Source organism: Clytia hemisphaerica, unplaced genomic scaffold, assembly GCF_902728285.1.
Source record: "Clytia hemisphaerica strain Z4C2 unplaced genomic scaffold, Clytia hemisphaerica genome assembly, whole genome shotgun sequence".
NCBI lineage: Eukaryota > Metazoa > Cnidaria > Hydrozoa > Leptothecata > Clytiidae > Clytia > Clytia hemisphaerica.
In genome coordinates, this window is record NW_027103855.1 from 657062 (window position 1) to 680171 (window position 23110).

The window sequence follows — 23110 nt, forward strand, 5'->3', positions numbered from 1 at the left end:
ATCTGTAGGAGTACGACTAAGAAAATTTTGAAATTTAGACCCTCCTAATTGGCTAAAATGGATATAAAATTATGATTCAAGTAATGAATATAATTTTCACGATCACGCTGAACTGCAAATTTCACGCCATCACGCCTAAAAAAACTCGATTTCACGATCACACCGGCACTTCATTTTCACGCCATCACGCCGTTTTTTCCAAAATTTCACGCCATCACGCTACGAAAAACCCTCCATCACGCCATCACGCCAACCGCTGGGGGGCCTCAATTAGCGGACACTAACCTGTCTTCCCGATGGTTTCCGCTAATTAGAGGTTCCTCTGTATTTCTTCTAACGGTATAAATTAGAAGAACGAGGGGGACGATTTGTTTGTTCGTTATTTTCGGTTGAGCAGTATTCTTAGTTGGGTTTTATAGAAAAAACTTTTTTCAAAAAGGCCATTCAACTAACTTACGGAATTAGCATCGCAAAATTCTCCTTCTATCTTTTCTGCAGCGAAACCGTCTTATTTATTTATTGAAGGTGAAGAAATGTTGACTTTCCAAGCAAACATCAGCAATTTTATCATAATATTCATAATATTAAACGAAATAATATTGAAGTTTGTCTAACAAATGCAAGCACGAATGCCATGATGGCCAGCACGAGAGAAATGCTGAAAGGTTGAGAGATTCAACATTGCCACTATAGAATGAATGAGTGATTAAAAACCTGACAACTCTTTTCCCAAATTTCTTTATAGGCTTTACTCGCCAAAGCCGATATCGCTAAGATCTTCTCCAGGTGGGTGTAGTTAAGTGAAGTGGGTGTGCTACCATTTCTACGATTGAAAAATAATTGAAGGCGTTGTAGAACACCGGTATGAATAAAAAAGATTAAATCGATTGAAAAATGATAAGCAAGGGGATAGTACAGTAACTAACCCCCAAGTTTAATCAAGGAGGTATATGGGGATGTTTTTGGAAATCCATATAAATGGTCAGAGGAAATTTGTGTATCGAATAGGTCTTATATGTGATTTTCGTCTATGCATTTTTAAAACATGACAAGAAACATGTACACATGTTCTACAACACGTTCTAACCAAACCTTAGAGGGATAAAGCATCATCATCAAATAACATAGAATAAACAACTCTGGAATTGGGTGGACAAAATTCTGTAGTTTTTCCCATTTTTCTCTTAGTTCTCTGGGGGCGTGTCGGAGGTGTGTGTGTCACAGTTGTAGAAGTGGAAGGACTCAAATTTTTGTTTCAAAAATGGAAAGGATGGAGCCTATACTAGCCTAGAACTTAAATCTTTCTAAAATTAAGCGTCACGATAAGGAATAGAAAGAACATGGAAATAACCGATGAGCTAACTTGACAAATATGCCTGTATATCGGAAGGATGAACTGCGCGAAACGGATCAGCGCTCGAATCAAATGAACAACTAGACTTTACATCAACGTGCAAACTGAGTAATAAAGATATCCGATACAAGTTGGTTAAATATTCATAATCATATCTTCAAGTACAGAATTCCAACAAAGGATACTATTTTATAGCAGACATTATTTTATAAGAACATTTTGGAGATTGATTTTAATAAATTGGTCATTTTTCATTTTGGCACATTAATAAAAGAATTTGACGAATAAGTCTGAGCACCTCTAGAAGTTATCCGGTACGAAACAAAAATACAAGGTAGTTAAACTAAAACAGTAGGCTTAGCGCTTTAGTACTTTCTCCACGTTTCTCTGCACTTGAAACAGACTTCGAGTTTGGTTTTTGTCAATTTTGATATTTTCTTATAAAACATTTGGTTTTGAATATTCCTATGAAAAATTAACCACTATCCAAAATTTCGTCGTTTTGTCATAAATGCTTTAGCAGTAACTGTGCACCGCCAACCCTGTATGTCTGTATGGATCTTTATCTGTTACTAATAGCAACTAGATGAATAGACTATTCTGCAGCGATTTTATGAATTGGGAATCTTCTATTTTTTTGAAATGAGCATTGAATGCGTTGATTGAAAAGGTATTTGAATGCAGCTATGCTATCTTCTTTGCGTTTGCTCCTATTCAAGAGGTATCAAATAGAAATACTATTAATCAAATGAAGAAAGAAGGTATTTCTTGCACTAATTCGACTTTATATGGCAGATGAGAGGAAAGTTGTGTAAGCATATTTTAAAATAAGAAGAATATTTGAAATTGTAAACATTGAAATGTACAATAATATCGCAACCAAATGAACAATTTTCAATATTTGAAATGAGTTTGTTTGGTTCAGTTGTTTTTCATGACCAGCATGTATCGTGTTTACGTATTGTTTCATTTGTTCCTGTTTGTTTGGTTGTTTACTTCATATGTGACGCATGCGCAAGATGAAGGGAAGAAAATTGTTTTAGAAGCACACGTGGGTAAATTGTTTATCCAACAAACGAAACATTTTTGCAAGGTGAACTATTCTTCTGATTAGTTGAAATTAATTTTCATCGTGATTTATAAAGCGAATTATGTACAAGTCTAACTAAAAGTTGTACTGTTTTGCTGTTTGTGTAAACTTTTTCGCAATAGATTAATTAGCCACTGACCTGGTTTCTACATTGAATGCAAACAAGTGATACTTTTATGGACCTACCTGGTTATGCATTAAACACATATATAATTGATATATACGTGAGCATGACCGTTAGTCAATCATTCAGAACACAAATAGTGACGGTCTATTAAAATTAGTTGTTTGTTTCTTACAAAAAACGTTTAGAAACCAAAATTTCATGCTCTTGAAATATTCTTTCATATTTAAGACTTCGTGAGCAAAAAAAACATCTATCTCATCAAAAAATTGAGTAATTTGGCTAAGAACATTGATGCATGCTTATTAATAGTGATTCTTATAGATAAAGATGCCTTTTTTGAGCTGAAAAAACTCTTTTTTTTTACAGATATCTGCTTGAGCCATCTTTTATCTACTTTCATACAAAAAAGCAGAAAAAAATGAATGATCCAATATTTCACAAAGTCCAAAAAACTCAAATTTGCCCAAAAACATTTTTTTTCGAAAATCAGGCACCGTCACCTTCGAGGGTTTATAGTTCTGCATCTTTGTGCAAAAAATCATAAAGAATGAAAGAGCCAATCTCGAGAAAAGCTAATACTTAAATAATTGATAATGTGCTTATAAAAAAATATCGAATTTGGCCAGTTTTTCTGTAAAAACACGCCAAGCAACCAAAATTTCATCTCTAAACACACATATTTTTCAAAAGTAAGCCGTCATGAGCAAAAAAAACATCAATCTCATAAAAAAGTGAGTAATTTGCCTAAGAACATTGATGTCTGCTTATTAATAGTGATTCTTATAGATAAACATGCGTTTTTTGACCCAACACAATTTTTTTGCAAAAATCTTCCATATTTTACCTATGATGGTACCCTACTTTCATGCAAAAAATCAGAAAAAATTAATGATCCAATTTTTCACAAAATCGAAAAAACCTGTTTTTTGGCCCAAATTTGCCCAAAAAATTTTTTTTCGAAAATCGGGCTCCGTCACATTCTGCCCACCATCATTTTTCACTTTTGTACCAAAAATCAAAAGATTCCTATGATTCAATCCTGAGAAAAGCTGGTAACAGACGAACGAACGAACACGGTTAATTTATAGGACCTCTATCCCACCGGGGTAGGTCCAAAAAGTGCTCACTTATCCTGACTAGACTTTCATCACGAAGCCACAAACGACATTTCTTATTAATGATTGCAAGATCACACAATTTCAAAAGTGTTTTTCATCCATTTCAGGGTCATTCACCAAACATAAAATTGGCAACAGAACATATCCACCATTATTCTGAAGATGACGGACTACTTGCTTTCGTACCAACACACAATCAAGCTAATTTCCCGCTCTGTGGCAACGTTCATATTGAGGTTCAACAGACGATTAACGAGCACCAGTTACCAATATTGATAATATACTTAACTAGTGATCTAAAAACAACTCCCAATGAAAGACATTATGAATATTTACAATGCTGCTAGAAAGATTTTCGATCAGAATTTTACCCTGACAACAAAAATGTCCGAAACAACTCGATGCATCAAAAGAGAAACCGACGGGAAAGAGAGTCCTGCATATCTCGTCTTATCGCACTCGGATTATCAACCAGTGGAAAAAGTGATAAGTCTTTTAAACACAGTAGCATTGTACACGGACATTATCGGATACTCGACATGCCAACACTATTTGAAATACTACAAGCGAAGGTTCACTCGTTCTTTCTCTCGACTTCTTCAACTTGGGTAGTTCTTCGAATTCACAAACAAACGTAGCTTGCCATGCAGTAGTAGTAATAACAAACCGATCGCAAAGACATCTTCCTACAACGTCATAGTGGACATCAACAAGTTTGTTTACATCAAACTCGATCCCAACATGTTTGTGGACGCTGAAGACGACCATCGCACCTTGAAGCTTCACATGGAATGGTCGAACGGTCGCACCATAACGTATTCTGATTGGCTACAATATAATGGTGTATTGCAACTGATGTATACATGGGCCACTTATGAGACTTTCATGAAACAACCGAAAGATGGGTACAGTTTCGTGGTCACTGCGATGGATTCGTGTGGAGCGACTGGTTCCATCAACTACAAAGTCAAGATAAACAGCAATTTGCAACCACCTTGCTACGCGTTTGAGTTACTGGTGGAATCAAACTTGATTGCAGATACACCAAGAACACATTTATTGGGAGACATGGTTAACATTTTGGCCATTCAATTTAACGATGCAAAACTTTCCAAACATTTAGTTCAATCGTTGATACAGCACAGCGCCATCAATTCAAGACTATTCTCCTTGCTTTTCAGCGATAGCACAATTAGTTGCAATCCCTGTAATTTAAATAAGATTCGTCAGATCGAAACGACATCGCAAAATAATCCAGCATTTCATTCAGCTTTTCCGCCGAATTTCAAATATTTGGGATTCACGGTGAAATGGGATTCGTGTTCAGGCCACTCGCCACCGATTACGTTGAGGAGCCTACCGCAACTCACCATCAACAACTACGGTTCATTGCAGTATGAAATTCCTGCAGACACTTTTTACGACGCCGAGGAAGGGTTCACAAACAACCTCAAACTATCCATTGTTTCTAGTAAAAACATTATTGCTACCTTACAATACATGAAGTTGTCGGTTTATCAAATCCAAAGCAATCCTAGTTCCACGAAATCAACCTTCACCATAAAAGCTTCCGATAGTAAAAACCAGCAGACAGAGCTGCAAATTCACATCAATCTTAAAGGAGCGTTACCTCAGCCTCCTGGTTACTTCAGTTTTCGTTTTACCGCCTATTACTCGTTTTCGAGCTCAGATGCAGAAATTCTTAACCTGGTCATGACAACGTTTTCAAAGTATTTGAATACTAACAGTATGAAGAATTTCAATGATTACGTCATTGTGGGATTCGCGCGAACAGGTTCTTTCCCACAATTCATCACTTTCTCATTCGCTTTCAAAACATTTTATCATCACACACAAGGTTACAACCAATTCCTGATCGCACAAACCAAACTCTTCTCTCAAGGCTCAGTGTCCAATATGTTCATTGCAGACACCATACAATATATTCGAGATATCACTGGTCAAACACACGATAACTACAACGGTTATATTTTCGTAAAACCGACTATGGTGCAACCAACCATGATGCAAACTAAGATCAACCCTCATCCAAGTACGACTATAGACAACATCTCTCCTAGTACTGTTTCAACCCAACCATCAAGCAAAGTACCTCATATCGAAGGCCCGATCGCTCTTTACCAGATAGGTCCGTTCAAAGTCACCTTCTGCGACTTCATGGTCTTCCCCATTCCCGATAACCTTTTCAAAGACGATGTTGACGGTTCAACGCGTCGACTGAAACTATCTTTAACAGACGCTGGACATCAACCTGTCAGTACATCTTCCTGGATTTTCGTTGACTCGGACATACAAGTCATCTACGGGTATTTAAAAGTTGAAGATTATATTGAGTTACGAGGTGGAGGTGCAAACAAAGACACATTCTTCCACCTGGTGGCCACAAACTCCAGAGGAGGATCCACGTCTTTACGATTTAGTGTGGAACTACCAGAAAAGATCCCAGACATCTTATACACAGTCAGCATGAAGGTGACGCCCTTCTATCAACCCTCCATCCCTGAGATCAATGAACAACTCATGCTACTGACCAAAATCTCTGCTTACTTTGGACTACCTTCTAAGTTCTCTTGGATCAATATAATTTCCTTCAAACGTCAACCAAACGAGAACCAAATTACCATTGCGTGGACCAATTGTACCTTGACTGGCCAACAATGTCATAACAAAGACGTCTCAACCATCGCGTCCAAAGTCGTTCTCGACAACGGTCAACCAAATTCTGTCTTCGCTCGCTTTTTATCTCCACAATACATCATTAACGAGATCCGAGCGACGACTTCTTCACAATGCCAACACACGACGACGTCGACACTTCAACCGACGTCGTCAGTCATTGGATCATCATATCCAATCATTGTCAATAACATGCCGACGCTTGAAGTCACTACTCTCAATTATTTCACTTATAAGGTAGGTCCATCTTTATGCCAACAAGGGGAACCATATCATCACCATCATCAAAATTTGTTTTGTTTCTATTTAGCCCTTTTTGCTAAAAATCATAACTTGGAGGTCTCAAGAAACATTTTCTGGTTTAAAAAACCTCATTTTAACTAACAGTTATAGCTGAAACTTATCTCCCACTTTTTTATAGATCCCATTCAACACGTTTTACGACTCAACAGACGGGTATACACCCTACCTCACATTGAGTATGTCGTCCAACGCTGGAAAACCCATCCCAAGATCCTCTTGGATACAATTCAATGCAGCTGCACAGGAAATCAATGCTTTCTTATACGTTGACATCTTGAATGGTCGAGAAGTGGAGAATTTCCAATTTGTGTTAACAGCAACTAACTCTTTTGCAAGGTCTAAAAACATGGTGATTAACATTCAATGTCGTCGAAAGGTGTTTCCAATGGGTGGTTTCTATGTGGAGTTTACTGGACGCGAATATTTCAATCAAATCATGAATAATATACAAGTTCTTACTATTCTTCTTCAACGTTACTTCCAGTACACTGGCAATCGATACAACACAGAGATCGTCTCTTTCCAAAGGAACACTGGACTGAATTTTCGAATGAGGTTCATGTACCACCGCGTCATCGATTCCTCCAACGATTGTAATGTCACCGAACTGTACAACTTGCAAAAGATATTGCTCACGAGCCAAGGGCAAATCAATTCTGACTTTATGTTCGCATTTTTACCAGAAGCGGTGGCAAGTCATGTCACCATCACTACCTTCGGCTCATGCTTGAACCTGCCTACCACCACACCGTCCACCCCTCAACCTGTCATATTGAACCAGATTCAACCTTTAGTCATCAGCAATGCTGGCTTCTTCCAATACTCCATTCCCGAAAAGACTTTCTATGACGCAAAAGATGGCTTTACACCAATGATGCAACTCAAACTTTTGGACCAATACAAAACGGAGGTTCGTAAGGACTCTTGGATCACTTTATCCAACAACCAAGTGATATTAGCTTCACCCTCTAGCATGCAATTTCCAAACACCAGGACAAACCAGTTCTATCTGCGAGTGATCAACAGTCAATTGAAGTTCACAGATTTGGCTTTAGAAGTGACAGTCATTAACCAATCACCTGTCGACGCTTTACGAATCACTCTAACAGGCGTGCACAAGTTCCAATCCATTTCAAGTACAGTAGACATAATCATTTACATCATGGAAAAACTCAACTCTTATTTGTACGACCAAACGAACCGTAAAGAGACAGTGTTGATCAGTTTTTATCACAGCTCTTCCACCTTCACAATGCACCTGGATGACGCTTCACTGATTGGCGACATCTGCTCATCCAACGCATTTCGAACCTTAGAAAAGAAGATTTACATCACACCTGGTAACATCCATCCACAGATGGTGATGGAGTTGTTCCCTCAAGTCTCCTTGACAGAAGTTCAATTTTCTAAGCAATGTAACAGACCGATCACAACCTCTAAACCAACCACAACAGAAAAACAGAATACCCCACCATACGTCAACCAACCTATACAACCAATACATATCTCCTTTGGTCGGTTGTTGTTCAAATACATCAGTCCTCAAACATTCCTAGATAGGGAGGACGGTGATGCCAGACACTTACAATTAACACTCCTCCACAACAATGGTGGAACAGTCCAACCCGATAACTGGGTTCAAATGAACCAGAACACTCTGCTCATTTACGGTTCGTACACTTTACAAGATTACAACATGTTACCGTTTGACAAATACCGTTACATGCTACGAGCAACTGACTCCAAAGGCTCTTTCACAGCAACTCCAATCATCTTCGAGCGTCCAAGCACATCACTAGAGTACAGTTTCAAGATTCGTACCACAATTACCATGTTTTATGACTCCACCACCAGCTTGGTGAACGAGCAAATACTTTTCATCACCAAGATCAATAGCTACATCACAACCTACCTTAGATATGGTATTCAAATCATCACTTTCACCAGAAGCATCTTGATCAAGCAACTCATTATTGAATGGGCATTGGACAATCTCAGCGATGACATCTGTCCTTGGCAGACATTACAATTAATCACCGACAAATTCGTCTCCAACAGCCAACCATCAAGTGGATATCGATCAATCATGAGGCCAGAATACTCAGTCAGTTCAGTAGAAATCCAACGAATGCCTTCATGTCAACAAATCACCATTTCACCATCCCCATCATCCACCACCACACATCTCCAAACCTCCACATCCATTCCTACAACTCCAATACCCAAACCTCCGACCATTAACACAAATATCTTTCCAATAAGATTATCAACCAAGCAAAGTGCCATCTTCATCTACTACATACCGAGCAATGCATTTAACAACCCAATGAATTCACCCTTAAAGTTAGACCTCTTAACAGAAGAGGGTAGACAACTGGAAAATAGATCTTGGGTTTCATTCAACAAGCAGCATAATTACATTTATGGAATGTTGATTGAGGATATGATTACCAGTGGTTCTTCTGATGTGTACCGTCTACAAGCAACTAATGGTGGAGGATCGGTCTATTCTCAAGTCACTATCACAATACCGGTCTTAGAGAAGAAATTCCATTCGATCACTATTCTGTTTCGTACAAGAGACACCTTCTTTAAATACGCAGACCTTACTGCACTCGTCATTGGCCAATTGAGTCTATACCTCAGACAAAGTGGTGTCATTAATCTCTTATCAATCATCAAAATGCAAGGGAATTTCTGGTCCGTACAATTCGCAGCATCCACTCAAATCGTCGACTATTGTAACATGCAACAATACTTTACGTTTCGACGGAAGTTTGTAGTAGACACACTAGTTAGTACTTTGTTCAAGAACTTTGTTTATCCAGAGATGGAAGTACTACAAGCGTACGCTAGCAATGAACAATGTCAAAACGTAACCACAACAACCACTACCACACCCACACCAAACGTAAACCTCCCTCCCACCGTCTTCAAATTGTTTGCGAAAGTTACGGCAACGACATGTGAGGTGTTCGAGTTTCAGATTCCTAACAACTCGTTCTTCGACGTGGAAGACGGGTTAACATCGAACCTGGCGATCACCATACAAGAACCGGATGGAGCAGAATTACCAAAAGATGTTTGGCTGGTTTTCAATGAAACGACGCGCACGTTGAGAGGATTGTTGACGCTGACCGAAGCAGTGAATAGCAACCAGTTTGTTTATCGAGTGGTGGCTACTGATAAAGCAGGTTGGTTAAGTTCCATTTTTTATTTCAATCTTCCATTTGTTGTCGAAATTAAATCTTAGAAAGAAGTTAAAAAGCAACATCAAATTACCATTCCTTTTTCTAGGGTACAGACCAGACTTCTATAACCAATATTCAACATATTTTTAATAAGTCCCTTTCCTGTTTCAATAAATTTTATCTGTTTTTCTTACTTTACAGTGCAAAACGGAAAGCATTCAGTGGTAAATTTTTTTCTCAAAAATGCCCTTGCCCTTCTCATTTAATTATCATTCTTTTGCAGGTTTATCAGTGTTCCAAATGTTGACCATTCACGTTTCAAAACCTCAAAACGAGGTTGACGGTCACTTGGTCGAAACTTATGGCACCATACTACAACAGATAGAAACGAACGCACTCAAGTTGCTCATTCATCAGAAATTCCTTTCGTACATTCAACAAAAGTTCACGCAAGGCTCAGTAGACGGCCTCCAAATACATTCCATGATCATCTATCCAACCAATCCAAAAAGCATGAACTTGAAATGGTCCATCTGTCAACGTCAATGCAACCAGAACGTGGATATCGAATTGAAACGCATTCTCATGGTGCAGAACATACAACCTAATTATGACGTCATGGTGCTGCTACACCCAACTGCTCACGTGACTAGTGTTTCTATCACTGGTGATACCAAATGTAGGACGACAACGACCACCACTACCACTCCCACCAAAGTAACACCCTCTCCAAACACACCTCCTACGATCAACAGAGTTATACCAATTTTAACTGTGGAAGGTTGTAAATTGCTGGACTACCAAATACCTCATGATACATGCTTTGACAAAGAAGATGGATACACAGCCAAACTTCATATCAAACTTCTTCATGAAAACAAGACTGAAGTTGGAGATTCGTCGTGGATTCACTTGAACCACGCAACACAAAAGATCTATGGTATTCTGAAAATCAGTGATTTGGAAGGTTCGCCAAACAATGTCTTCACATTCTACTTGGTTTGTCAAGACTCTGGTGGATTGAGTGTGGAGCATCGGTTCTACATTCTACCAAGTGGTACACCAATGATGCCAAAGTATCATTTCACTATGAAAAGTTACATCTACGTCAACGAGATGATGAGTGATTCAGAAATCCAACTGCTCTGGATCAAGAGAATGAAACGATACCTCGGAGAAACAGAATACAATATCCAATTAATTGACATGAAGCGAACCACAATCTTATATCCTCAAATCACCATCAAATGGTATAATTGCTCCATACAAGATCCCTGTTCGCAAGATGCTTTACATTTGAAATCCTTATTATTGAATGATAAAAACCATCACAGTTTGAATGAGCAATTCTCTAGATCGATGGTTCCAGAGTTTGTCTTAATCTCAGGAGCTATGGAGCAACAACAACCTTGCCAAGTTATCACTACGACCACTGGAACACCATCCCTAACAACAACTCCACCAGTCAACCAAATACCCATTACTGTTATGAAAGTTTTGAAAGTGGAGATTGATGTTTGTGAACAAGTTGTGTATCAAATTCCTGCAAACGCTTTCTTTGACGTTGAAGACGGGTACACGCGGAACTTGAAACTCTCTTTGACCAACAAAGATGACAGCAAAGTAGACGAACTGTGTATCAATTTCGACAAGGGAGCACAGACTATCTATTTCCGATACGTCAAGGATTTGTTTCAAAACAACCTTGAGCTGAAACTGACAGCTATGGATTCAGAAGGAGGAAGCGCAACGAGTGATTTAGTAATCACCACAAAAGCCAACGTTGCGGAATTAAGCCACTGGTTTTCTATGCGAAGTTACGTATATAACATTGTTCCACAGAAGTTGAACATTCTGAACAGCTTCACAGCAAAGTTAGAGCATTTCTTCAGTGATAAGAGCGGCGGTCAGATCATGTTCAAAAAGTTATCATATACAGATAATTACATGGAAGTTGAATGGTCGAATTGCTCGTTGTACACAACCTGCAAGAATTCATCCTTGTCGAAAATGAAATCCAAAATGTTGATGTTTGACTCGTCAAGCATAGTGAACCCACAATTCATTTCCTTCATGGCTCCATCTTTCGTCATTACTTTCTTACAAATGCAATATGGAGATATCTGCTACCCACACCCATCCACAACTGTGGTACCAACGCCCAGTACACAGGTCACGCCCCAGCCATCAGTCACACCGACACATGGTTTAAACACGCCTCCACGTGTCATGAAAGAAATACCTGTGTATAGTGTACCGTTATGTGCTTTATTCAGCTTTCGCATTCCACAAGATACCTTCTATGATCGAGAAGACGGTGGTACTAGAAATTTGAGACTTGAGTTACGTCAGTTCAATGACCAAGAACTGGCGAGCACGTCTTGGATACAGTTTGTGGAATCAACACAAGTGGTTTACGGTCAGTTCCGTCAAGAGGGTAATAACATGGACAGTAAATACATCAGTTACATTTTGCGAGCATATGACAGATCAGGCCTCAACACTTTCACCGTCATTACAATGAAAACACCCCCGATGGACACCGTTCCCTACTTCATTGAGGCCGAATTCACCCGATTTTACGATGAAAACACACCGGAACTTATCTCACAACTCTTTCTAACAAGCAAGATCTCTACATATTTAGGTGAGCAAAATGTTGGCAACGTTCTTGCTATTTCCTACAAGCGTACTCCAAACACTATCGAGTTATCTTGGACAAATTGTCGACTGATTGATAGATCATGTCAAAACAATGAGGTGCAAGATAATATTCGCAAATTTGCGACGAACGGTGTAGATCAGATCAACGATGACTTCAGACGAGCTATGGATCCATACTACATCGTCAAGAAAGTATTGGTCAACACCTCCAATTGTGACAAGTTACCGAGAACCACCACAATTCCATCGCCTTCCAGCTCCATGTATCCAGCAATGTCTTCCATCTCCACAAACCAGCCACCAAGGGTGAACGGGATCATCGAACCCATACCTCTCAAGAAATGTGGGTCATTCTCTTACACCATTCCGAATAATCTTTTCATCGATGAAGATGGCAATACCAGGAATCTGAGGATACAATTCTTCGATATCTATGGCAACGAAGTCAACAATCGCACATCTTGGGTTCAATACAATCCAAAATTATTCCTTATCTATGGTTTGATCAAATGCAGCGACATCGAGAAACAACCTGACGCTGGATACCAATACATTCTGGAAGCTTCTGATTCGCAAGGGCTTTCCGTATTCACAATCCTACCATTTCAAAAGTTGGATCAGATCACTCGAATAGGGTTCGAGATTGAAATGGAGATTGAATGTTCCTTTGATGCAGTGACGCCGTATCTGAACGATATTTTTCAAATCATCAACAAGATTGTCTTCTTCTTTGGCGATCACAACATGGACAATATCAAGGTAGTGAAATTCTTCGAAAAACCAGGATCTATAGGCACAATCATATTCAAATGGACCAACTGCACGTTCGATTTTACCACATGTCCAACAGACCAAATCGAGTTGTTGGTACAAAAGATTACATCCTCAAACGGAGCATTTGCCAAAAGCTTTGAGCCAAACTACAGAGTGAAGAGTATTGAATACGTTTACAACACGCCCTGTCAGAAACCCACCACGACACTTGCCCCTACAACTACACCCTTACCAAGCCCTCCGAAAGTAGTCAACTATATTTCGACCATCATAACAAAGCGCTGCGCAAATCTACACTTTCCCATCCCTGAAAAGACGTTTTATGACGATGAAGACGGTTGGACGAGAAATCTAACATTGCTGTTGATGACAGTGACAGATGAGAAGTTGTCATCAGGAAGCTGGATTCAGTTCGATCAACAGTCTCAAACTATCATAGGAAGACCTGCAAAATTGACAAACATCCCAGACCCTTACCAATCCTTTATTTACAATTTAGTTGCCATGGATAAGGAAGGAAACCAATCCCCACTTGTTATTCGAATCGACGTTCTATCCGACCCTAAACCAAACACAATCAACCAGAATTTCACTCTGATCCTTAAGAAAAACTTTCCAATAAACATCCCTGATGTAAAAGCTTACAAAGAACGATTGAAAACCAAGATCGCGTCGTATTATGGAGATACTGGGTCATATTTCATCAACGAAATCGATTTTGCATCCAATCAAAACTCCTTACAGCTTTCTTGGTCGAATTGTACAGTGAACGGACCATCATGCAACAACACGTTAGCTCGTTTGATCAAAGACAAAATTATGGACCCATCTGGAAAATGTCGAACACAGTTTGCATTCATATTTCTACCGGAATTCACTGTAAAAGAGCTGACAATGCAAATTAACTCTGACTGTGGTATCATCACAAGTACCATAACGCCCACGACTTCCGCCCTCGTTACACCTTCGAGCAGTATTTCACCGATGCCAGACACCACCATCAAGGTGCTGGTGGAAGAAATTAACATTCCTGTCGATTACTGCAAACAAGTGGAGTACATGATTCCTGAGAACATATTTCACGACGAAGCGACGGGTAATTCACGTTCGTTCACTTACAGTTTGTTGTATGAGGATAAGTTAACAGTTACTTGCAGTTCATGGTTGCAACTCAATGTAACCTCGGGTAATGAGCTGTATGGCAACCTGTTACGGACGCAACCAGTTAACCCTGTCAAGTACAAACTGCGAGCATTGAACGAAGTTGGAGCATCTGCCACATCTGACATCCTGATCGATACAACACAGCTAGAAAAGTTGAATATCTCATATCGTGCTGCATTTAGTTTCCAAACAACTTTGGACGAAAAAATATGTGATGCTGAGCTCTTGTTCATACTGAAAGAGAAACTAAAGACATATTTTGGTGATGATACCACTTCCTACACCAGCTTCTTATTCTTCTCACGAGGTACCAAACAGCAACCAAGTTACGTCATGTGGACAAATTGCACCATTCGCACCGATATATGTGATTTCAGACACATTAACGAAATCACTGCCAAGCTATTCGTCGACGATCAAAGTCTAGTTGTCAAGCCTGCTCTCATCGAAGCACTCAAACCTGAATTCACAGATCTGTCAGTCCTTGAAGAGAAATTGGGTCCTTGTGACGCAAATGAGGTCTTGTCAGTCGGTTTGAGTCCAGATCCAATCTGTGTGGACTCGTGTGGGGAATTTATTTACAAATTGAATGATAGCATGTTTATAGATCCTGAGGATGGCAATACGAGCAAACTAATCATCGAAATGACCAATAAAGATTCCACACCTTTGGCACCCAATTCGTGGATTCAGTTTGACCAGGTGAACAAAGAAATTGTCGGTTTCCCATCGGAGAGTGTTATAGTGAACGAACCAAGTGAAGGTTATGTATATTTGATCAACGCGTACGACTCACAGGGTGCGGCCGCTTCCGTACCCGTCACCTTCAAGATGTGTAGAGGTCTACCTTCTTATGATGGTAGTGTTACCGTCAAACTGAAATGCAACAAGACAATCACCAAAGCCATTCATATTGTAGAAGACACACTGCATAGGATATCAGAAGCGTATTACGATGGGACATTAGCCGATTTCTTTCTCGTCAACTATCAATTGAAGATGAATGATATGAACTTTACGTGGACGAACTGTACAGGAAGTGTTGACTTCGATTTGGAGCAATTACAGAATTCGCTGAATGATTCCGACTGTCAACCCATCAACGTAACTATCACTGATCATAAAGATTACCCACCCATAGTTGTTCGTGATAATTTGAGGTTCGACATCTCCTTTTGTCACCCGAAGAATTACACCATTCCTTTTGACAGCATCGTTGACGGTGAGGATGGGGACTTAAGAAACATGACCGTGTATCTGGCCTTTCAAAACATGCAACCTCTACCATCAGATTATTTTTTAGCTTTGTATAAAGATTCACTTGAGGTCATTTTTATGGCTGCCAATCAAACGAAAAGTAAAATCATATATGAATACTACTTAGTAGCAGTAGACAAAAGAAATCAAACAGCTCGAATGATGCTTTATTTCGAAGTGATGGATGATTTCCCGCCCGTCAATTACCTGATTGGTACGAAACTTCGAGCTCCAAGCAACATCGCAACTATTCAAAGCATCAACGATTATTTCGATGCAATCAACCAATACAGGAATAACAACAGCACATGGTTAGTAAATGACTACCGAGGCTTTTCAAACGGAACAATCATCATACGTTATACACAATGTACCCATTCCTACCCTAAATGTGACCACAAAAACATTGAGACATTCAGATCAACCTTTATGTCGGAGGATGGTCAAATCAACCCAGATGTCATTGCAGCAATGTTTCCAAGGTTTAGAGTACAATCCATGGATATTGAAAGATACAAAGATTGCTTGTTGGAGCCCAACACGCCACCAGAAAAACATCACAATCTCAGTGTGACCATCAAAAGATGTGGCATAACAAAATATCGAATTCCCGAAGACACTTTCTTTGACAAAGAGGACGGGAACACTGGCAATCTGACATTGAAATTGTACAGAGATGAAGGTACTCAATGTTGGTTGAAATTCAATGCAACCGACCAACAAATGACCCTTCTCTATGATTCTGGCAAAGCTGGTCAGACATTCAACTTCACTATCCAAGCAACAGACGTGAGAGGGGAAAGCGTCAACGCAACTCTCGCCGTGTTTTTCGAAGAACGAGGAAGAATAAGCTACCAACTAGTCTTCCTATTCGACATTGTTGAAACCTTACCATGTTTCGAAGAGAAGTATTTCGTATCAGAAACGATGTTGACATACTTCAATAACACCGAAGAAATAGGAGTTGCCAGTATTTCCAAAGGGCCTGACAACCTTTTAATGGAGGTGGTAGTGGAGCATTGCGATATGGACTTTTCACCATGCAACTACATCGTCATGGACCGCTTAACAAAAGCATTACAAGATGGAAATTCATTGAAGAGGGAATTTATTGATTCCTTTTCCACAGATAAATATATACCGAGGTACTTGTCGCAACGCAAAGGGGAGCCGTGTCTTGACCGAAGTAATACAGCACCTCTCTCCCAAGGAGAGATCGGATTGGTGAACGTGACCGCTTGCACCAATCAGACCGAGCTTTTTTTACCACGTGATCTAGTGATGGATAACGAGGATGGTGATTGGTCCAACATGAAGAAGGTACTATACAAGGTCTTGGAAAGTGGCGGGAAAACACTTGTTACGTCGAAAGACTGGATTCAAATGAATGGCGTTTCTATTATGATTATTTACGTTCGATCCCTGGCAACTTCACAACCAGAAGAAGGCTACCACTTCCTAATCGACGTCACTGACAGTCGCGGTAGTCAAATCGAAGTACCGCTCACTGTGACCTTTGAACGAGACAGACCAAACATTACATTTGCAATAAACATGTCTTTAGCATTACGCCAGACCGGTATCGTTGACTCTATTAAAAGTTGGAAAGTGGGTATCGAAAAAAACCTCAGTTTAACAATTGAAGTATTGAATTATATGTCTAGAAGAGAGAATACCATACTAGTTGAATGGACCATTTGTGGAATGAGCAAAGACGCGAGTCGGTGTCCTTACGAAGAGATCAAGAAAATTGAACAGTATTTGATGGATGTGGGTGAACAAGTGAACATGACTCGTTATGGGAAATGTTTGGAGCCACCTTCAAGACCACCCAACAGTACTGATGTCTCCTTCATTCTTGATCCATGTTTGAAAATCAATTACACCATCCCTGAAGACGTCTTCTTTGACGACAAAGATGGTGGCACAAGCAACCTGACGCTAAAAGTCGTGCAAAATTACCCCACGGAGCTGGCCGATTTTATCACGTATGACGAGAAGAGGTATTGTTTCCATGGTATTGTCATGTTGGAATTCTTCGATCGATACAAACGTTTGGAATACCTGATTCAAGCGACCGATTCTGATGGTCTGACGGCCAACGCCACTTTGAGATTCGTTGCTCGTAACATCACAAGACAGTACCAATTCCGTATTCACGCTACTTATTTCGGTCAACCGCGAACCGAAATTGCATTCGCCACCGAGTTCTGTTATCGCTTTGAGAAATACCTTCGAGACATCAATTTGGATGCTGGGGTGACGATCTACAATGTGTCAACGATATCCGAGCAAGCTTCGTCATCCAGGTACGATATCACGGTCACGCCATGTGCGCTGACAGGTCCTGTTTGCAATAAACAGACATCAACTTCAATCACTGATCAACTCGTCACAACATCAAGCCAACCAAAGTTCAGCTTCATCAGAGAAATGTTGGACCTCATCGTCCCTGATAAAATCGACATTGTAAAAGAAAATGTCTGCCATAATATCGATTGGCATTCCGAGGATGTCAAATATCTTAAAGCCAGCATTTGTAACAAGAAGCAATATTCAAAAGACGTTTTAGTAAGAAATGCAACAGAAACAACAACACTGGTGTTTGACAACCTATATCCATGGATGGCATTCGATGAAAGGAGTCAGATCATCTCACTGAATCCTACTTTGAGAGAAGTGGAAACACAACCAGAGGATGGCTACTTGTTGCTTTACAACATCAGAGACGGGAACATCCAATCACCAAAGCAGAACACCAGTGTCTTGATTGAAGGGGATCCATCAGATTATAATTTCATGATTGTATTGCACCTCAGACCAGATGAAGCGCCGGTCACCTCCACACTGGATACTACAAAAAGGTTGCAACTGATCAATGACATTCAGATGAAAGTAAACGAAATCACCAAAGACACCAATTTCAATTTCACGACTGTCATCGATGTTAATTCCACCTCGGACAATATTCTTCGAGTATTCCTGTACGATTGCAATCTGAACGGCGAATTCTGCCAAACCCTTTTGAATGACGAACTTTACGAGACTTTCACAGACAGTGACGGATCAATCAAAGCAAGCATCCAAAACACATTCCAACCAAAATACAAATTGGAAAGCATTACAACATCAAAACGAGGGAGATGCAATGAGCTACCCAAAGATCGACCTTACGTCACTGATGAGATCCCACCAATGAATTTATCATTATGTCAGAAACTTGATTATCGATTACCCAAAGGTTTGTTTATGGACACTCTGGATGGGGAGATCAAAGGTGAAAGAATCCGTTTATGTGATGAAGCTGGTAACGCTATAACATCCCCAACCTACATCAAATACAACGCACAACGAAACTCTTTACAAGTCATTCTCACACAAGAACAGCTAAAGAAATTCGGTGATCGAAAGCTTTTAATGTTCTATTTGAAAGCGAACAACAGTCGTGGTGAGATGGCAAACACTTCATTTGTTCTTCATTTACCAGAACTTCCAGTCAATAACCTGATCATTCAAACGTATGCTTCCTCGCCCTACTCACCCGAGCTGAAGTCAGATCTAGATGTTTTATTAGATGTTTGTGCACGCATTGAAAACCACATTCGGTCCACTAATGAGTCGATATCAGTGATTGGGCTGGATCGAACGAAGGACACTATCACAATAGAGTGGACGACATGCAATATAATGCAAGAAAACTGCTCTTCCGAACAGGTCAACCAAATCATGGATAAGATTTATGGTGATGAAGAGAGAATCGTATTTCACGCGTACTACGTTCAAAAGTTAGGTGAAAACTTTGGCTACCCTCACATCAAAACGAATGTTCGAGAAACAAACTACTGTCTTTACCCAGGTGGGAACGAACGTCCACAATCCACCAGCAATGTCAGTCTTGTTGTGGAGCAATGTGGATACTTCGAGAAGAAGTTAGACAACGATATTTTCACAGATCAAGAAAACGGTGACATCACTAACCTGACGCTATCTATGAAGTTTACTAACGGTTCGTCAATCAAGCCCGATTATTGGATACAGTACGATGACGAAACAAAAATTATTTACGGTATTGTTGACGACTCGGTGCGAATGGAAGAGAATTACACTTTCCTCTTGGAAGCTGTGGACGATTCTGCAGAAAAAGCGAATGGATTTGCATTCGTTTATTTGAAGGAGAATGCAACTTTGATACGAGCGAATCAGGAAAATGGAGTGATATCGTTACAATGTTCAAATAAAGAAACTTCATCTTTGAAAACTATTACCGACATTCTAGACCAGATAGCGCAAAAGATATCCAGCTCACCTCAAGATATCTACTTGAAACGTTTCTTCAAGAACGAAACAACACTCGTCATTGAATACTTGTCTTGTAAAGAAATCGATTTATCACCATCAAAGCAATTAGTTGATACAGCCGTGGATAGTTGCGTTGTAGAAGACGTGGTCATCGTTCCTAAGCCGCAACCCACAACAACGACAACGACAACTACACGGAAACCTAAAGTACGTGAGACCTTGGATATTATCAACATCACCTGTGGTCAACCGTCTGAGTACAAAATCAAAGAAACAACTTTTGAGGATGATGACGGGTCAACTTCCAATCTAACACTGCAAGTTTTGGACAAATTTGAAGACGTGGCGGATTACCCGTACTTGACGTTCAACACATCCACACAAACCATCACCACTTTCGTCAGTACTAAAGACTGTCAGCAAACAGACATTGAAGATCATTACAATCTTCAAGCAACTGACAAAGATGGAAACTCTGTCATCTCCAAATTTGAGATCAGGAAAATTCCAAAAACCGTGTCTTGTTGCATGTACATACAAACAGAAGTTTCGAATATTGATCAGCTGGATGAAAAGCTACGATTATATAAAACATTGCAAGAAATATACACTGGAAATTCAACATCCAAAGATATTGTGCTGGTGGACATCTACCGAAACTCCACATCTAACAAAGACATTGCAGTTTACACAGACGGTCAAATCACCAACGAAACGTGCTTCAAATCAAACACGAGGCCACTGACAGACCCTGTATTTTCTGACCCAAACATGACTGTTGTTCAACCTTCATTCGTTCAATCCTTGAATCAATATGAACCAACAGATACCAGAGCTATAGCAGAACCAGCTTGTAATAAAACAGTGATTCCTGTAGTACCACCTCCACCGGAAACAAGCGCAGCGTTAACGGATGATTTCATTGGCGAATCAGATTGGTTCTTATACTTGTTACCTTTATTCATCCTGGCATTCATGCTACTGATGTGTTGCTTTTGCTACTACTGTTGTAGATATTGTTACAAATGTTGTGTGGCGCCGACGCAGAAAGAGAAGACTCTACCCTACACAGCCCCATATACAGGAGACGTCCTGCCCACCGCAAGGGGGGGAGGACCATCTCCACTTCCTTATTCAACCTTACCAAAAGAAAGGTACGACGATGACCCTGGGTACGACGATTCTATTGACGCTGCACCAAAGAAACAAGGTAAAGATTCATAATTGATGAATGGCCGAGAACTATTCAAAACATATACAGGCTTTTAGTATTTGTCATGAGATGTTTAAAACTTAAATATACGAGTTCTTTGGTTAGCCTCGACTTTGATAATATTTAAGTTCTACGAATACCAGAATTCAAGATCATTAGCGCCGAAATTGCAAAATTGAACATTTTAATTTAGTTTCTAGACATTGCCAATGCTAAATACACGTTTTCTATCTCTATTTATCGCTCAAATAGGTATCATTGCACTTCCCATCACCACGAAGGACGTTCAAATGCAAGAAGCAGCAGTCACAACGACTACCACAACTATGGACCGACGACGACAAGAACGTATGCGTAAACAATCCAGTATCATACAGCCAGTTTACGTTGATCAACAGGAAGAAGCCAACAAAATAGACTTCGATGAAGAGTTCAATAAAGTGTATTCGCAACCATTACGCGGTGAATCATCCACATTAAGAACTATCCAACGAACTAAAGTCACATCGAATTCAATGGACGATATGAACCGTTCGAGGGAGATGGTTTCACAGCGGTTAGCAACGAGTCGACCAGTTACCACTTCATATATTGCTGGTACCGCTCCGATGAGCAATAGCCAATCCTTCACACATTCATTGCAAAGACAACAAGACAATCGTGTAACATCACGTGATCAAACAGCACGCAGGATGGATACACGACGGAATTTACGGCTGCCGGCAATTCCGACCGGTCCACCACCCCCATATTCACCACCACGTTTTCAACGCGTTTTCCGGCAAAATATTATTCCAAGTTATTACGAACGTTATTTACGACATCGACGAAACGAACAACGTAGTAATCCAATCGTTATTACTGAAGACGTGTTACCGGCACCGTCGCGTCGTAACGTCAGCCGCGTGTTAGTCTCACCCAAACCAAAACAAATCATGTCTCTTCCCATAAAGCGACGTAAGCGTGAACGTGAACGGGAGCGCGTGGTGACGCCCGTGATCACGATTCCAGACTCATTGGAAGAAACTTCAACGATAAGCGATGATTCATCTTCCATTGAAATGAAGGCCATTTTGAAGGGAAAACAACACTCTATACGACGATTACTTCAGAAGACACCGATCGATGAAACTACCTTAATTACACCTTTAGTACGAAAGAAAAAGAAGAAAAGACACCTCCCTAAAGAAATCATCGAAATTCCAACTACTTCTTTTAAGTCGAAAACTAAACGACGTTATTCAGTCTCGTCAAGTCCATTGTTGAATAACTCACGTGACACTCTCATAAACAAGAAGTCGAGGTCTCACTCCAAATTCAAACACAAGTTTTCGAAACCATATTTGTATGATTACATACCAGTGAAAAGGAAGTCCGTCAGACGTTCCAAACGATATAAGGCACAAGAAGAGGTGGCAGAACCCACTATCACGTATTCAACGTTATCAAGGAAACATCGAAGAAAAGAGAGTAAAAAGTTACCGACGTTGGAAGAGTTGTTAGATGATTCTCTCGATATCAATGATAAAGTTGACTTGAATGACTCACATGAAGGTGCAACAGACACTTTGAAAAAGAAAAGAGCGTCATTAAAAAATGACCAAAAAATCTCATGGATTGATTTAAAGGACATTAATTTGAAAGAATGATTTCAATGAACGCCCCTGAAATGTTTAGGATTTCAGGTCGTTAAATTTTGATTATTGTAATTAAATAATTATTCTAAAATAATTAGGTACTGTAAATAGGTTTTAATATTTTTCAAATAAAGTTAAGATTCAAAAATGATGTAACTTTTCTACCTTCAAGGTTTTAAGAGGGTCATCAGAAATTTGTTCAAAATCTGGATCAAATACAAG

The 23110-nt window shown here is 39.8% G+C and overlaps 1 protein-coding gene across 1 annotated transcript; it reads left to right on the forward strand.

The window, feature by feature from the left end:
• The first annotated feature begins 2072 nt into the window (after positions 1-2072).
• LOC136808198 (uncharacterized) lies at positions 2073-23031 on the forward strand. Its single transcript, XM_067064735.1, has 5 exons — positions 2073-2447; positions 3797-6623; positions 6808-9883; positions 10164-21248; positions 21504-23031. Exons 2-5 carry the CDS (start codon positions 4431-4433, stop codon positions 22898-22900), a joined length of 17751 nt encoding a protein of 5916 aa, XP_066920836.1. The 5' UTR covers positions 2073-2447; positions 3797-4430; the 3' UTR covers positions 22901-23031.
• Positions 23032-23110: the final 79 nt, after the last annotated feature.